We start from the raw sequence: 19,263 nt of genomic DNA on the forward strand, positions 1-19,263 counted from the left end.
AAGCTCCTAAGGTTTCATCCAAATGATATGGCTATATGTGATTATAACTATAAATCAGGGTCTGCTTATGTAGAAGTGTACTCAGAGAATAAAATGAAGTCTCCTCCCACCCATGGAAGATTTCCCACATGGGACCCACTGTACCAACTGGAGACAAACAATTAGCAACATAATGCAGGCTAGACAATTGTCCCTAATTATGTGGCTTTGGATGGGGCAGCACCATCACCTGGGTGGCTAGTTTATACAGAGGTAGCTCCATCCTCTAGACCTAAAACATCTCTCACTTTTGCCACTTGGGAGCCACAACTCAAGGGGTATGTGAAATGCTGGTGGCAGGGTGCAGAGAAGAGTCAGAAGAGGACTAGAGTTGAAAAGACCCTAAGGGGAAACCACTCACCAGGAGAAATCATGTTATGTGACTGCTCTAAAAGGTTTGGCACCTAACCACTGCATCTGGGTTTTTTTCCTACCAGGATTAATTTAATTCATTTATACAGGAACTAACTTTTACCAAAGTCAGGGTTTGAAAAGTTCACGGTTCTAAAGGTCAAAAGAAAACTCTCCTAAGGAACTTATAATCCCTCTAGGAACTTTACAGTCCAGAGGGACTCAGAGCAGGACTAAGACCCCAGCAGAGCCCACAAAGTCACAGAGATGCTGAGCAGGGCAGCTGATGGAATAAGGTCAGCCCAGCCACCCACAAGATCACATACAGACTCTGGGTGGCTGTGCTTGTTTCAAGTGGGGCTAACACCTATCACACCTACCTCAAACTCTGCTGTTAGAAGAATAAAAAGGAAGAGAGCTAACATTTATTAAGCAACCATTATGTGCTGGAGTCCATGTACTAGAAGCTATTTGTAGTACCTCATTTAATCAAGAAGAGCAGTACCTGTGAATGACTACATATTAAGTGAAATATATTCATAGCTTCTGTCAATCCCATGGGCAAAAGGGGAGGATTTTTAAAAACTGATTAACTCAGCACCTCTTAATAGAATCATGAGTAGGACAAGGAATACAACCCATGTCTCCTGATTGTTAAACCAACATTTCAAAATTTAGTTTGGACTTAATATATTACAGTTACTATCATAAAAGTTGGGGGGCTCAGGTTAAACATCTGCCTCCAGCTCAGATCATGATCCCAGTGTCCTGAGATTGAGCCCCGCATCCTGGCATCAGTCTCCCTACTCAGCAGAGCCCCTCCTTCTCCCTCTAACTCTGCCTGATGCTCCCCCTGCTTCCTGCTTGTTCTATCAAATAAATAAAAATCTTAAAAAAAAAATTATAACAGTTGTAGTAGCTACCTCAACATCCTTAAATAGTATAGGTTATTTCATTTTCCCCTCCTTTTCTTTTTTCATAATCCATTCTATCTAGAGATAAGTAAATACATTAAATAACCTCTATAATTTTCTATTATATAAACCTTAACCAAAAAATATATTAGCATGCAAATCTTTGATAATATAATAACTACTGCCTGCTACAATGCATCATCCACTTTAAGGGAGGAAAAACCATGTTTGGGCAAAAATGACTAAGATTTATGACCTATAAACTCAAGGACAGGGGATGCCTGGGTAGTTCAGCGGTTGAGGATCTGCCTTTGGCTCAGGGTATGATCCCAGGGCCCTGGGATCGAGTCCCACATCAGGCTCCTCGCAGGAATCCTGCTTCACCTCTCCCTTATGTCTCTGCCTCTCTCTGTGTCTCTCATGAATAAATAAACTCCTAAAAAAAAAAAAAGAAAGAAAGAAAAAGAAACAGGATTGCAGCAAGGATGAACTGCATAGCACTCACCTTTTGTAGGGTCACAGTGTACTGCTCCCATATCAGTTCTTCCATGCCTGGGGCCTATTTTAAAGCAACAAAACCAGCTGGATTAGAACCACAAACATTTCAGTGCTAGAAATAAAGCATTATAAAATTGAAAATGTCTCAAGAGAAAGTCCAGCTCACACATTCTACAAACCCAAAAGAGTTGGTATTTTTGAGGAACATTACATCACCTATTTTTAAACACCCCTTCAATCAAATGGCAGTCTTAACAATACTGGAAAATTAGTGAAATATGTAGTAATAGATATGTAAATGTTAAGTGTTGAGTTTTTTTTATTATCACCATTCCAAAACAATCATCACAAAATCCCTCGAAAAAGAAATCTAAAGTTGTTTGTTTTAAGATTTATTTATTTATTTGTGAGAGTGAGCCAGCATACAGAGCAGGAGGGGAGAGGGAAAGAGAATCCCAAGCAGACTCTGCCGAGCATGGAGCCCAACTCGGGGCTCAGTCTCATGACTTTGAGATCACAACCTGAGCCAAAACAAAGAGCTAGATGCTTAACCCACTATGCCACCTAGGTGCCCCGAAATCTAGAGTTTCAAAGAGGTATTTTTTATTCATTTTTTTTTAATCACCCCCCTTCCCCATCAAAGGTGATCTCTTAGGCAAGCTTGATGCCTTTTTATGTCTAAAGGAATCCTTGGCCTTCTCAGAGAGTGCCCAATTGGGTAGCCTCTTCTCCATCAGTACTGCTAGGCATGAAAGATGAAAATGCCTGCATAAATTGATGGAGGCTTCAGTTTCTGACAATATACCAAAATAGATGTCCAGAAAAGCCTGAAACTGGCAGCTAGCAATTTAAAAATACTAATAATTATACAGGCTGTCTTTGAAGAGAAATCCTTAAAGACTAGAAATACCAAGAAGGCTCAAAGCCAGAGAGATAAACCAGCACTGAAACAAACAAACAAGAATCCACGTAGGGTGGAGATTAGATTGGATGGATACAGTAGAGGCAGATGGAAATGGCAGGGACACATGCTTTGTTCATCCTCAACTCTAAATAGAGTGGAAATAACTAAAAATACCTCCCTGGACAATTCCTATCAACAGACCCATATTCACACAAGCCTGGGACTATAATTTATTACAGATCAAGCACACCTCCCCACAACACACTCAAAGTGGTTCTGCATGGTAGTGTCACACAGGTACACAGGGGCAAATGGAGATTCTCTCCCAGGTAAGTACCTGAGGAACAGGAGTTCACAATTTGCATGCACACACACAAAACAAGTCACCACTGTATGTTGGCAAATTGAACACCAATAAAAAATAAATTTATTATTTAAAACAAAACAAAACAAGTCACCATGAGTGAGAGTTCAAAGAAACAGAAATCTACAGAGTCAAAGACTCAATCCTGGAAATATCAGTCATAGGCTCAGAGAAGTAGGTACAACATGAAGTTTATCATAAGAAATTAAAAGGGGAAACTGAAAGTATACTACTGAAAGAACAAAAGAACATCAAAAATGACCATGCAAATCTGGAAGAAAAAAAAAGCAAACAAAGCTTTTAGAAATAAAAATATGTCACTGAAATGAGATCAGCAATGAAGTGAATCACATACTACACACAGCTGAAGACAATAATTAATTGGAAGACAGATGTGAAGAAGTGACCCAGAATGCAGCAAAAAGCACTTAACAAGTGGGACATGCTAAAGATAAGACCAAGGAAGTCTTACAATGTAATGTGTCTGTGTCTAGTTAGATTTCCTGAAGGAGATGCTAAGAGGGTACCAGAGAAATACAATACTCAAAGAGATAACAGGTCTTACAGAATTGAAGATTTCTCAGGTTCAGGAAGCCCTGCATATCACAGGCAGGGTAAACAGGGGATGAGGAGAGACAGGGAGGAAAACACTTTTAAAAACGTGGTATTCAGGAGCAGAGTTAAATTGCTAATTAATTTTAAACTTCACTGATAAAACTACATGTTAAATTTTCTGGGGGTAACTACTATAGGAATACTGATGGTACATAATTCCAACAATGGAGAGGAAAATAAAACAAAAACCAAAACCCAATCCAAAAAAAGGCGAAAGGGGAAATTTAGAAAAAAAACAGCACAAATATAGCACATATTCTAGAATACAAAATACAGAAAAGTTATCACAACAAATATAGGCAGGATAAATTTAAAACCCAGCTATGTTGTTTTGTTTTTTTAAGACAGTGAGAGGGACACAGAGGAACAGTGATAGAATCTATGCCCAATGTGGGGGCTCAATCCCATAACCCTGAGATCATGACCTGAAATAAAATCAAGAGTCAGATGCTTTTTTTTATTATTATTAATTTTTATTTATTTATGATAGTCACAGAGAGAGAGAGAGAGAGAGAGAGAGAGGCAGAGACACAGGCAGAGGGAGAAGCAGGCTCCATGCACCGGGAGCCCGACGTGGGATTCGATCCCGGGTCTCCAGGATCACGCCCTGGGCCAAAGGCAGGCGCCAAACCGCTGCGCCACCCAGGGATCCCAAGAGTCAGATGCTTAACGGACTGGGCCACCCAGGTGCCCCCAGGTATGTTTTTTAATAGAGAGTTTCTAAAACACAAGGACACAAAAATATAATTATATGAATAAAAGGCCTTACTATACTTATATACAAATTAAGATAATTAAAACAAAACTAGTTGTTTTACATTAGAATTTTTTCAAATCAAATTTGGCATTCCTGCACTGATATTAATATGAGAGAAAAGAATCGGAAAATGTTCAGATGATGTGTGCCCCCCCCCCCACCCCAGTTTAACAAGCTCTCTGAACTGGGGGAAACACAGCTTAACACAAAAGGCTATTCTATCAACTGGTCTATTGGAACAGATCATTTGTTCCCTTTGGCAAAGGGGTTTGGTAGGAAGAAGCAATTTTGTTTATACAGAAGGTAAACCAGCCTGCTCTTAAGTAGCTACTAACTGATGATTCGATGTGTGAGGAAGTCATGATCCTTTAGTTCACCCTCCGTGTTCTCACTTTTAGGACATTTCCATGGCTAATACCATCTGGCTCCAAGAGATCAGAATTCGTAGATCAAAAACTAGAATAGGGCCGCCTGGGTAGCTCAGGATGTGATCCTGGGTCCAAGGACCAAGTCCCATATTGGGGTCCCTGTGAGGAGCCTGCTTCTCCTTCTATGTCTCTGCCTCTGTGTCTCTCATGAATAAATAAATAAAATCTTAAAAAAAAAAACTAGAATAAAAAAAATCACCTCGAGGGTTAAAAAGAAAATACAAATTGTCTGAGGAACAGGCAAGAACTAGGAGCCATGCTATCAGCACCCCTGGGACCAGGTGCTATGGGATAGGGGTGGGATGGGTGGGATCAGCATCCCATAAGGGGCGATGTTTAGGTTCAATGAAGGCACATCAAAGCAATTAAACAGGTAAACATTCTGGACACCTGTGTGGCTCAGTGGTTGATCATCTGCCTTTGGCTCAGATTGTGATCCCTAATCCCGGGGCTCCTGGGCTGAGTCCCGCATGGGGCTCCCCACAGGGAGCCTGCTTCTCCCTCTGCCTGTGTCTCTGCCTGCCTCTGTCTGTCTCTCACTCTCTCATGAATAAATAAAAAAAATCTTAAAAGAAAAAAGAGGTAAATATTCAAAAAGATAATTAAATTATGTAAATCTCCCCATTTAGATTTGTTCACCAAGACCTCTGTTTTTCAATTGAGAGAAAATTAAACTGGATTTTCAGGTTAAGATTTTTCTATCTCACTCACTCCCTTTTGTCCCTATCTCCTAGTAACAGTAGTTGGTGCAGAGAAGAGGCACTCAAAAAGGTTTTCTTTTCAGTGAACCAAGGAGTGGATACACTGTCCATTCATCAGTTGTTAATACGATTAAGGCACTGACTTCCACTACTTACAAGTTTTCTTAAAATCTGCTACAGTCACTGGCCCTCTGATTCTCTGACAGCACCCCTGAGGTGATTAGGCTGGGAACTCAAGTGCCTATAATAGGGTCTGGTGCTATAGGTGTGCTTTATCACCATTCCTCTCTGGAATGCTGTGGTCTATGTCTAACATGTGCCAGTATAACACAAATTTTCCAAATTTTACTACTACTTAAAAAAAGTTTTTGTAAAAGGAAACAGTAGGCAGAAACCTAGTTGATCAGAACTGATGATTTCTTTCCATTTCACAGAATACCTCCTAACTCCTTGGCCCCTTCAAGTTTCAATGTGGCTTTAACCAGCCACGTACCAACTAGCATGCATGCTCCCCAAGTTCATCTTCTCAATACTTGACTCTACCTTAAAGCTGGCAAATTTCAACAAAGTGAATTAATGTGGAAGTTGTGTAAAATAAATACAGATGCCAGCTCTTTAAATATAGCAATATCCCTACACGTTAAGAAAAAACATCATGCAGCACCCTCTCCAAAATATTCATCTAAAAATCATCAGGAAAGAACTAACCTATACCATGAAAATCACCCCTAGAATTGGGGTGGGAGGAGTGGTACTAAGGGGTGCTAAGGAGTGGGAGGGAGCACAGTGTCCAAAAAGGGTGTGATATTTGGGTTAAATGAATCAATAAAATGAAATGTACAGGCACTAAAAATAATTACTTAATTCTCATCATTACTGTGTTTTTAATTAAAGAGAGAAAGAGCTAGTTGGTTTTATATTATAAGGTCTGTCTGCTCTTGGTGGAAGGAGTAGAAATAAAAATTGGCTATAAACTTTATATAAGCATATAAACAAGAGATGGGAAGAATACCAAAAAAAAAAGGTTAAATCTCCTCAGGAGCTGTGATATGGCAGAGAATTATTTTTATATAAGCACATTACTCTTTATTTTTAAAATAAAAATGTATTCTAAAACAGCAAATTCTCTTTTTAAAGTTTTGGATTTAGGGATCCCTGGGTGACTCAGCGGTTTAGCGCCTGCCTTTGGCCCGGGGCGCGATCCTGGAGTCCCGGGATCAAGTCCCACCTCGGGCTCCGGGCGTGGAGCCTGCTTCTCCCTCTGCCTGTGTCTCTGCCTCTCTCTCTCTGTGTCTATCATAAATAAATAAATCTTAAAAATAGTAATAAAAGTTGTTATCATTTAGCCAATTGTGAGTGAGTTGCTACAAAACTTTATTTTTTAAATGTTGCCCAAGTAGAATGGCTTTTGAAATTCACTATTCTTCCATAATGCGATTATACTATCTAAGTATTCCCGAGCTATGCACAGGGGTAATTTAAATCAGATTTATCCAGAAAGAGAATTAAACCCCTATTCCTACCACTACCACCCCAATAGAATTGAATTAAATTTTTAATCAATCAAACCTTGCCAGGTGCCCAAAGATCTCCCCAACTTGTATGAACTGATCAGATTGTAAGTGGCTTCTTCTTTACCTAGGGTTAGTGGGTTGTGACACAAACTATTCACTACTTAAACATAATATTAAAAGAATATATTTCTGTTATAGTAGGTGATGAATTTTATTTTACTTTATTATTATTTTTTTTTTATTCAGAGGCGGAGAGAGAGAGAGAGGCAGGCAGAGAGGCAGAGACACAGGCAGAGGGAGAAGCAGGCTCCATGCAGGAAGCCCGATGCAGGACTCGATCCTGGGTCTCCAGGATCACACCCCAGGCTGCAGGCGACGCTAAACCGCTGTGCCACCGGGGCTGCCCAGGTGATGAATTTTAAGTCTTATTTTTTAAAGATGAGGAAACTGAAGTAAATACATTTTAAAAGCTCTTTTGAAAGCTATTAAAATATATCATAACTGTGTATTTAGCCTACAGCACTATGACTTTTTATGAAGGTCTCAGACCCTTCATTCACTCACTCCCTTATTCATTCATTCAGAAATACTAAGTACTCACTCTGTGCCAAGCATGTGATTTATGACCCTTTTGATACACTGGCAAATAAAAATCACCAAAGCCCATGGAGTTTTTTACCAAACACGGTGTGCCCAAAAAGAAAATCACTGAGTGTCTTCTCTGCCTCATCAATATAAATACCTTTTGGGAAACAAAGAACTCCCCACACAGTCACACATTCCTCATAACATCACCTCCCTGGGACAGGCTGCCAGCAAACAGCAGCTTAGCTGAGGGCTTCAGCTCATGCCTTTCAAACTGGGCCACTGGGCTTGGGCCCCACCCAACCTGGCAGGGCTGTGCACAGATCCTAGAATTGCTATCAGTATTCAGACTTTGCATGAATGCCAACGGGCTGTTGCTTAGCTTTGAGGAGCTTTGCATACAGGGCCACAGAAAGAGCTCACATGTATTAGAGCCAAAGACACACATATTGCATGATGCAGTGATTTCTCTTCCGGGCAGAGGCCCGAGAGGAATGTAAGAGTAAGTGACAAGGATACACACAAAGAGTATTCATAGCAGCAATATTCTCAACAGCCAAAACCTGGAAACAACCCAAACATCTATCAAGAACAGAATGGACAAATACATCATAATATATTATTCAAATGCAATATTATAATGTAATAAAAACAAATTAGAGCCACATGTACCACAACAGATGCAACTCAAACAGAATGTTGAGTGAAAAACATCCTAGAAGAATGTGCAAAGCCTGATACAATTTTTATATAGTTTAGAAAGCAAACCATGTTTCACAACAATGTGAACATGTTTACTATGCAGTAAAGAAACTAAGTTTTATGTTCTCTGGTGTTCTTTACTACAATAAAGAAAGAGCCAGCAAAAGTAATTTTTTCTTTAGGGATGTTCTGTTTAGGATGAGTATGTGTGTGGTAAATCTAGGAAAGAAAGGGGCACCTAGGTGGCTCAGCGGTTGAGCGTATGCCTTTGGCTCAGGTCTTGATCCTGGGATAGAGTCCCCTGTCTGGCTGCCCCACAGGGGGCCTGCTTCTCCCTCCACCTTGTCTCTGCCTCTCTCTGTCTCTCATGAATAAATAAATAAATAAAATCTTAAAAAAAAAAAAGACTAGAAGGAAAAAAAAAGCAAGGTAATGAAAACCACAGACCTCAGGATGAAGTGAGCTGGGCAAGAGGCAGAGAGAGAAAGGACTTTGTATCCATCCTGGTGAGGCTCCATGCTATTTGTTTTATAAGTAGGCTTTATGATTTAGATTCATAATTCCTTTATGTGCACCAAACATTTCATTAAGTTCAAAAACGGGGGACATATAAGTGGACATCAAGGTGTACCTGATTCCTAAACAGGGACCTTATATCAAATTTTTTTAACCCCCGACTTTGCAAAATAAAAGAGCAAAATAAATGTGTTACCACTTGACCCGAGGAGAGAAAGACAGGGTGGTGGCAATAACTTGAGAGATGCATAGAAGGCAGGTGAGGGAGAGACCATTTAGCTGTGGGGGAGCAGTGGGGTGAAGAACTCAACTCCCTGGACCCCCCCCCCCAAGTCAACACCCCAAGCGCCAGGAAGGAGCATCTTCAGGGTACTTCACACCAATCGCTCAGCACTTTTATTTTTCATGTAAATTGTTTTCATTATAACTCTTTTGATATCATAATGAGTCATTCCTAGACAACACAGAAAGTTAAAGGGAGCTAATCTTCTACCATAAATAAAAAACTGTGTTTAACAGTAAGGTATTTACATGAAGAATGAAGGGAAAGGGGCAAGGACAAATAGTTACTTGACCTGTCTTTTTAAAATACCCCCTAGTTGTTGTTTTCCCTTTGAAATACCTTGGCCAAACAGGTAAGATCCTCCATTTTGCATAAATATGTTAAAAACTAACAAGGACACCTTGGTGGTTCAGGGGTTGAGCATCTGCCTAGGCTCAGGATCCCGGAATCCAAGATTGAATCCAAGATCGAGTCCCATTATCGGGCTCCATGCAGGAAGCCTGCTTCTCCCTCTGCCTGTGTCTCTGGCCCCCCTCTCTCTCTATGTCTCTCATGAATAAATAAATAAAATATTTCAAAAAATAAAAATAAAAAATAAAACCAAAAAGAAAAATGTCTTCTAAAAAAAAAAAAACAACCAGAAGGCAGATAACCAAAAGTCTGCACTATCTCTACTCCCCCAACAGGCTTTTTGTCCACAGACTGCTAGTTCACACAGATGGAGGCCATAGCTAAAGTTAAAGATTATTCAAACTCGGTCCATAATGGAGCTGCCTGATAAAAAAACCCACCCAAAAAAGTAAACACTCATACATGTTACAGTAGTACTTACCGTTCAAACTTTAAGAGGAAAAAAAGAACATGTGAAAAACTGTTTCCTGTGATTTAGGAACCCAGATATTAGAATAAAGATGGCTATAGAATAAGGGAACAAAAAGTTTTACCACAAAATAAGAAATTCCCAAACACAAACAAATGTCTTCCACGAGGCAGTATATTAAGTCATTCTCAGGAAGCAAAACAGCACTTGCAGACTCCCAACACATGGAAAACAGCAGCCTTTGATTCATAAGCCTCATAAGAGGCTATCAGTTTCACACATCTGCTAAAAATAAGCCAAGTATTTTTAAAACCCACCATTGACTACACGCTGCATGTCACAATTTGTTACTGAAAGCTGCCAGAAGCACAAATAAATCCAAAGAGAAAGGAGTCACTGTGAGAAAGCTTTTGCTCCCCAACCACTACCCGCAAAGAAAGGCTGGGAAAGAAAAGGGGGAGAGCTTGCAGGGGGACTCACATGGCCTTTCAATCTCCCCAACTTTTTAACAGCCTGGATCCACATCCTCTGGAGGACCTGAGCAGTCTTCATGGCCTCCGGAGATTAATCAGTAGGCCACTGCCTACACCCCAGGCTGCTCACCCATTGCCATCACTCCACGTGGTTACATAAGGCGGATACAATAGTGGCCCACATTCCCAGCAAATCCTGTTGTCATCTCTCACAGTGACACATCCATACAGCAGGGACGCTGGAACGCTTTGAAAAGCACCACTTGCGAGGAAAAAAAGAAAGCAGTCTGGATTTACACCACTTGAACGGTTTTCTTTCCCTCCCTCTCTCCCATGCAAGGGAAGGAGAGGATCAGAGCAGATAATTCTTGTCAGCCATATAGAGTGACTCAGAATCGAAGTAGAAATCATGAAGCAAATAGGACATTTTGGAGCAAAACTCTGGAAAGGAGCATTTAGAGAAGTGTTTGTTTATACAGACCCTCCCATACACACACAAAAGGCACAAGCTGGTTGGAAGTGAACTGGTGATGTTTCAGGTGAATGGAATTGCCAGTGCTACACAGAAATTAAAGGCTTGAAGATAAGATGTTTCACATCCTTGGAGATAAGAGGTCTGTAGGCGAAAGGGAGCTTGAAGCCAACTGGGGGACAGAGTGCTCACTCAGCAAAGTTTTCTCTTCTCCCTAACCTTTCTGTAAATTTAGCAGATAAAAGAATAACAAAGAGCCGTACCATCTGTTTCTGTTTTTACCAGTGGTGGGGGTTGGGGGAGAGTGGAAAAGTACATTTTAGGTTTTTGAACGTCTAGAAAAGACTTTATGGGATGCCTGGGGTTTCACAGTTGGGTTTGGGATTTCAGAAGCATGGTCTTCAGGATCCAGTCCTCATTCTTGCTATGATATATGCTACACCAAGGGGTCAAAGTAAGCCGTTTGCAAATGTGGCGAGTGCACCATCCAAAGTGTTTGAGCTTGTTAAGGTGTTCGATAAATATGGATCATGAGATGGAGACCATACAGGAAGCAACTTGAAGTAGAGGCAAGAAGCTTTTCTGTAAAGGCAGAAGATCTGGAGTGCAGTCTGTTCTGTCACTTAGCTTGGATACTGTGTCTCCTTCTTTATAAAATGGGGATAATACCACCTACACCTCAGAGGGCCACTGTCAGTCTGAAATGAAATAACCTCTGAAGAGGCACTCAGAAATGTTCATGTCTTGGGTGCCTGGGTGGCTCAGTTGGTTAAGTGTCTGCCTTCAGCTTGGGTCATGATCCCAGGGTCTTGGGATGGAGTCCTGCGTTGAGCCCGGCGTCGGGCTCCCTGCTCAGTGGGGAATCTGTTTGTCCCTCTCCCTCCCTGCACTCTCTCTCAAATAAATAAAAAAATAAAATCTTAAAAAAAAAAAAAAAAAGTTGGGATCCCTGGGTGGCGCAGTGGTTTAGCGCCTGCCTTTGGCCCAAGGCGCGATCCTGGAGACCCGGGATCGAATCCCACATCAGGCTCCCGGTGCATAGAGCCTGCTTCTCCCTCTGCCTATGTCTCCGCCTCTCTCTCTCTCTCTCTCTCTCTCTCTCTCTCTCGCTCACTGTGTGCCTATCATAAATAAATAAAATAAAATAAAATAAAATAAAAATTAAAAAAAAAAGTTCATCTCTTTCCATTAAGTTCCTCATAAGCATTAGAACAGCAAAATAGGGTAGGAAAGTAGTAAAAGTTTGCTTCAAATCTTACAAAGAGAAAGGCAGGAAATACAACACCCAGGACTCAGCTGGGCTGTGCAGATGGAGGCAAGCTCCCTACACACCAGCCAGGCTCATCCCCGAGCTCACGGGCTCCCTAGGCTCCAGGAGCAGAGAAGCACAAGAACCTAGGCAAGGAGGGAAAGCACAAAGCAGATCCCTCTTGGACCCTGACAATCCTTCGGAAAATACTTGAGTTTCCCTCGTGAGGAAATAAATACTTCTTTCCCTCATTTATTTATGCATACTGCCCAGAAGTCAAAGGCATCCTACCCCTTAAGAATTTCAGATTCAGGGCCGCCCAGGTGGCTCAGCAGTTTAGTGCCACCTTCAGCCCGGGGCATGATCCTGGAGACAGGAGATTGAGTCCCACGTCAGACTCCCTGCATGGAGCCTGCTTCTCCCTCTGCCTGTGTCTCTGTCTCTCTCTCTCTCTCTCTCTCTCTCATGAATAAATAAATAAAATCTTAAAAAAAAAAAGAATTTCAGATTCGTATACAGTGATTTCCAGAAGTCAGTTTTTGCCCTAATTCTTTTAATTGTGCTTTAAAAAAAATACATAACAAAATTACCATCTTGGGCAGACCCAGTGGCTCAGCGGTTTAGCACCGCCTTCAGCCCAGGGTGTGATCCTGGAGACCTGGCATCGAGTCTTATGCCAGGCTCCCGGCATGGAGGCTGCTTCTCTCTCTCTCTCTCTCTCTCTCTCTCTCGTAAATAATCTTTTTAAAAAATTGCAAAATTACCATCTTAATCATTTCTAAGTGTACAGTTCAGTACTAAGTACTTCACATTGTTGTGTATCGAGTCTCCAAGACTCATCTTGCAAACCAGAAACTCTACACCATAAACAACTCCCTGTTGCCCCCTCCTCCCACCCGTGGTAACTACCATCATACTTTCTGCTCCTATGAATCTGACTGTTCTAGATATTGCACATAAGTAAGAGTCTTACAAGTGTTTGTCTTTTTCTGTGGGACGTACTTCACTTAGTGTAATGTTCTGTGTTCATTCTTGTAGCATACATCAGAATTTCCTTCCTTTTTAAGACCGAATAATATTCCATTGTCTGTGTATGCCACATTCTGTATATCCAGTCATCCATAGATGGACACTTCGATTACTCTCACCTCTTTGCTATGGTGAACAGTGCTGCTGTGGAACATGGGTTTGCACATACACTATCACCAATTCTTTACTCATTCACTCAGCAAATGTTTACTAAGTACAGCCTGCTAGACTCTGAGGATCAGATGTCAGTTAAAACATACAGCACTCGGGGCACCTGGCTGGCTTTGTTGGAAGAGCATGTGACTCTTGATCTCAGGGTCGTGAGTTCGAGCCCCACAGTAGGCACTGAGATTATTGGATGAATGAATGAATGGATGAATGAATGAAGTGAATGAATGGATAAATATAAAGCATGGCACTTAGAGATACTGCACTGACTGCCCTCAGGAAGCTTGGCAAGAGCCAGCACCTGACGGGAGGGTGGGGGATTTCACCTAAGCAAGTGACCCTGAGATGAAGTTTGAAAAATGAATCGTATAGGGGTGGGGGTGGGTTGTGCAGGATGCAAAGACTAGCACAAAGACCCTAAGAAAGGGGGAACCTAGAGAGTAGCCATGGGAACCACTGCAGCCTCTCCCTAGCAGTTTTTATACCAGGGGCATCAAAAGGGCATTTTGTGGTAGAACAGCTGCTTCAATAAGATGATCTCACGTTTAGCAATTTACCTCCCCCAAAGACTCCTAAACTCCATATTCATATATTCGAGAAACATTTCCTGAACAGCAGCCTGTGGACTGAAAGACAAATTACCTGAAGTCACTGCAAAAGGCAGTCACAGTCCAATAAGGAGGAGAGTACACAGTAACAACTCAGTACTACTGACGGCCATAGCAAAGGAAGATAAAGGCCCACTGTCCACGCTGATGGGAGATAAGCCAAGTCCTTCCCTCACAAGAAGGATTTTAATGGGAAAGAGTAATAAATAAACATATATTATAATGGCAGGAGGATTAAGTGCCATGGGCTGTGACACTGGAAAGAACCAATCCTAAAAAAAAAAAAATCAGAACTGCTCTCCAAGGTGGGAGAACAGTAAGTGCAAATGCCCTGAGATGAGAATCTCATTGTGTTCAAGGAAGAAAAAAGACCATGTGGGGCTGGAGCAAGGTGAGCGATGAGGGAATGGCAGTTACAAAGAGCATACCGCTCAAGCACACCTTGAAACTGGTCTTATTTTAATGGTTGTGAAGGATTTAGTAAAAATTCCAATCGCTGAGCACAATTTCAAGACATCTATCAAAGAAGTAAGCAGGAACTGCTTTTTCCCAGGAAAAGCAGAAAAGGAGGTCCAGTCTCTCTTCCTAAAATGAGTAATTTTTTTAAAAGATTTTATTTATTTGAGAAAGAGAATGAGTGATAAAGAGAGCACAAGCAGGGGGAGAGGGAGAGGGAGAAGCAGGCTCCCCACTGACCATGGAGCCGAGTACGGGGCTCAATCCCAGGACCCTGAGATCATGACCTGAACCGAAGGCAGATGCTTAACCAAATGTGCCACTCAGGTGCCCCCAAAATGAGTAATTTTAAAATTATAAACCAAGTCCTTGGCCTTGAGCCACTTGCCTGTGGTCTCTCAAAGTAAACCCTGCCTTATAGCAGTAGACTCGTCCACAGGAAACTAAACAAGTCCTTATGTGATTTTTGGTTTACCAATAAATCATCCATAGCTTATTCCACAAGTATTTTCATTTTTCGATGGGATGATAACAAAGAGATCACCAGCTCCTTACCCTCCCCTTTATGGCTCCAGAAGGTAAGATGTGCTCACAGCCACGCCTTACAATATGTACGGTTAAGAAAAAAGTAACATACACAAATTTTAAGAGGGGTTCCTGATAGGTCATCAGAATTCACAGGATTAGATTCCAGGCCCACTGCTGAAAGGTACAAGTTACCAAGTTACCGGAGGTTTCTTCAACCCCATCACCTTTTATTTACCTAAGGGAAAACTTCAGTCTGTACTACAATGAAGACAGAATTGGGAGACAATGAAGGTGTGCCTGGGAATCCTACTATTGCTTAAAAAGCAGGTCTGCTGAAATGCAAAGAGCAATGAAACTAGACTCCAAGAAGACACTTCCAGCCAAGATTCTGACCCTCCAACCCAATCATGACCTTGGGCACACACACAATTCAGTTGCCACTTGATACAAATAAGAGTATCAATGTCTATTCCATAGGGTGAAAGGAAGCAAACTTCTATGGAAAGCACTCTGTAAAATCCAGGCCAACAAACCTCCAAGTGGGAGGCAGAGTCTTCATTAATATATCCCTGGAAATGGCAGCCATCTGATTTTGAAGAGCTTTGTAGGCCATCACACACACCTGGGTCCGAGCTCAGCTCCCTACGCATCCTACAAGCTCTGTGACCTTGAGCAGTTTACTTGGTGAGGCTCAGTTGCCTCACCTGTAAAATAAGGCTCACAACGTCTACTCTATTATAAATGCTGTAAGGACTGAATGAAGTTCTTCATATTTGTAAAAGCCTTGCTGAGTGCTCATCACACAAGTCTCAATAAAGGTACCCACCAAAAACACTGCAGCAATAGTATAACGAGATCACTCCCAAATAAGAATTGCCTGCTTTCGGGGATCCCTGGGTGGCGCAGCGGTTTGGCGCCTGCCTTTGGCCCAGGGTGAGATCCTGGAGACCGGGATCGAATCCCACGTCGGGCCCCCGGTGCATGGAGCCTGCTTCTCCCTCTGCCTATGTCTCTGCCTCTCTCTCTCTCTCTCTCTCTGTGACTATCATAAAAAAAAAAAAAAAGAATTGCCTGCTTTCTGTCTCCCAGAAGAGCATAGTATAGTAGTTAAGAACACATCATGGAATCCAAGAGAATGGGAAGTATATGTCTACACAAAAACTTGTACACAAATGTTCACAGCAGTATCATTTATGATAGCAGAAAAGTGGAAAAAATTTGGATCACTATCAATCAATAAATGGGTAAACAAAATGTGGTCCATCCACACAACAGACCATTATTCGGCCATAATAAGGAATGAAGTACTAGTATACGCTGTGACACTGATGAATCTTATAAACAGTTTAAGAAGCCAGATAGTTAAAAACAAAAAGAAGAAGAAGAAGAAGAAGAAGAAGCCAGATAGTTGTAAAAAGACAAATACTGTGTATGATTCCATTTATGTAAAATGTCCAGAAGAGGCAAAATCAGAGGCCAAAAGTAGATCAGTGGTTGCTTAGGAGTAGCATTTTAGGGAGAAATGGGATGATTTAACTAATGGGTATGTGAATTATTTTCTGTGGTGATAAAGATGTTCTATAATTGATATGGTGGTGGTTGCACAACTCTGTGAACATATGAAAAACTACTGAACTGTACACCTTCATTGTAATGTATGTAAACTATATCTCAAAAAAAGCCTTTTTTTTCTTTAAGGGACACATCATGGATTGCATAATCAGAAAGTGGGGATTCTGGCCTCTGTATCACCGCTTAACTTAGGCAAATTACATTAATTTGTCCTTGCTTTGGTTTCCCCAACTGTTAACCTCTCTAGGGTTGTTAGGAGAATTTAATAAGACCATGCATGTAGAGAACTCGGGGTAGTGCCTGACATGTAGTAAATGTTCTATCATTTTTAGCTATCACCAATATCATAACTATTAGACTCATCCTACAGAAAAGAAGACAGAAGTCAGAAGTAAAGTAAGCTGTTCAAGTTCATATAAGTAAAAGGTGACAGAGGACACATCCTAACTCAGGTCAGTGCGGCTGCAAAGCCTGTATCCTTTCCACTGAAGAACACTGCCTCTTTCCCTGTACCTGGATAAAGTCTTTCAGAAACTACCTGTGATCACTTCCTGGCCTTTAAACCAAAAAACAAACAAACAAACAAAAACACAAAACAAAACAAAACACAAAAAAATCCCCACCATGGTTGTTGGTGCTTGGACACCTCTGACAAGCTTGACGGTCATTCCCAAGTAGTTGGTCTGCATTCAGTCAACCCAGCTCAGCAACTCTTCTGACTGACTGCAGCCTAGTGACTTGAGAAGGAGAGGGTGCAGGAAGGGAACCAGGTCAGACTTTATTTCTGGCTCTTGCAATAGCCTGCTAAGTATAAGTTCCCTAGGGCTGCTCCTCTGTGAACACATGTGTGAATCAGGGGACCCAAAACATATCATCACTGACTGAACATTACAAAGCACCAAGACACTGTGCTATGTATTTAATGGCTATTAACCGTTAACCCTTCCAAAAACCCAATTCCTCCTTTTTTTATTTATGAAAATATAAGGTCTGATGAGCCATGAAACAAAGAATTGATAAGCTGGACTTCATTAAGTTTACAAACTTCTGTGAGTGACAATGTCAAGAGAATAAAAAGACTAAATAAGAACTAGGAGAAAACACTTGCAAAGATGTCTAATAAAGAACTATTATCAGGACACCTACATGACTTAGTGGGTTAAACTTCTGCCTTTGTCTCAGGTCATGATCCTGGGGTCCTGGGATAGATGTGTCCTGCACTGGGCTCCCTGCTCAGTGGGAAGCCCGCTGATCTCTCTACCCCTGCTCCTCCCCGCCATTCATTCTCCCCACCCCCCATCAAATAAATTAAAAAGAAAAAAAAACTATTATCAGACAAATATATACAAAAAAACTCCAAAAACTCAAAATAAGAAAACTACTTGGTTAAAAAAACAGGCCAAAGACCTTAATAGACACCCCACAAAGATTTACAGATGACAAGCATATGAAAAGCTGTTTAGGGGCAGCCCGGGTGGCTCAGTGGTTTAGAGCTGCCTGCAGCTGAGGGTGTGATCCTGGAGACCCCGGATCGAGTCCCATGTCGGGCTCCCTGCATGGAGCCTGTGTCTCTGCCTGCCCCCCCCTCTCTGTGTGTGTGTGTGTGTGTGTGTGTGTGTGTGTCTCATGAATGAATAAAAAATTTAAAAAAAAAGAAGAAAAGAAAAGATGTTTAACATCGTATGTCATCAAGGATATGCAAATTAAAACAGAGATAGGACTACACATATTAGAAGGGCCAAAATCTGGAGAAAAGACACCACCAAATGTGGTGAGGATATGGACAAAATCTGGAGTAAAGACACCACCAAATGTGGTGAGGATATGGAGCAGCAGGAGCTGGTGAGAATGCAAAATGGTACAGCCACTCTGGAAGAGAGTTTGGTGATTTCCTTAAAACCAAACATACTCGGGGTGCCTGGGTGGCTCAGTCCGTTGAGCATTTGCCTTTGGCTCAGGTCATGATCTCAGGGTCCTGGGGTCAAGCCTGGCTTCCTGTTCAATGGGGAGCCTGCTTCTCCCTCTGCCTCTTCCCATCCCTCTGGTTCATGCTCTCTCTCAAAAAAAATAAAATCTTAAAAAATAAAAATAAAAAATTGGGGTTTTGAGTTTGAGCCCCATGTTGGGTGTAGAGATTACTTAAAATAAAATCTTTAACAAAACAAGAAAAAAACAAACAAAAACATACTCCTATCACACAATCTAGCAATCGTGTTCCCTGGTATTTACCCAAAGAAGTTATAAACTTATGTCCAAACAAAAACAGATATTTATAGCACCTTTATTGAGAACTGCCAAAACTTAGAAGCAACCACAATGTCCTTCAGTAGGTGAATGGATGAATAAATGTGATGCATCTCAATGGAATATTATTTTGGGGGGATCCCTGTGTAGCTCAGTGGTTTAGCGCCTGCCTTCGGCCCAGGGTGTGATCCTGGAGTCCCAGGATTGAGTCCCAGGATCGAGTCCCACATTGGGCTCCCTGCGTGGAGCCTGCTTCTCCCTTGCCTGTGTCTCTGCCTCTCTCTCTCTCTCTCTCTCTGTGTGTGTCTCATGAATGAATAAATAAAATCTTTAAAATATATATATATATAATTTTTAAAAATATATTTTAGTTATTTATCTGAGAGAGACTAAGAGAGATCACAAAGGGAGAGTAGAGGGAGCAGGAGACTTGCTACTGAGTGGGGAGCCCGATGTGGGGCTCAATCCCAGGA

At 41.5% G+C, this 19,263-nt stretch overlaps 1 protein-coding gene across 1 annotated transcript in view; it reads right to left on the reverse strand.

The window, feature by feature from the left end:
• Positions 1–19,263, reverse strand: part of TJP2 (tight junction protein 2) — a 123,809-nt gene that overhangs the window by 36,790 nt on the left and 67,756 nt on the right. Inside the window, 1 exon segment of the mRNA XM_055311698.1 lies at positions 1,810–1,863. Within this exon segment, the coding sequence (XP_055167673.1) occupies positions 1,810–1,854 (45 nt within the window). The 5' untranslated portion in view covers positions 1,855–1,863.

The sequence above is a fragment of the Nyctereutes procyonoides genome, unplaced genomic scaffold (assembly GCF_905146905.1).
Source record: "Nyctereutes procyonoides isolate TBG_1078 unplaced genomic scaffold, NYPRO_anot_genome, whole genome shotgun sequence".
Classification (NCBI taxonomy): Eukaryota; Metazoa; Chordata; class Mammalia; order Carnivora; family Canidae; genus Nyctereutes; species Nyctereutes procyonoides.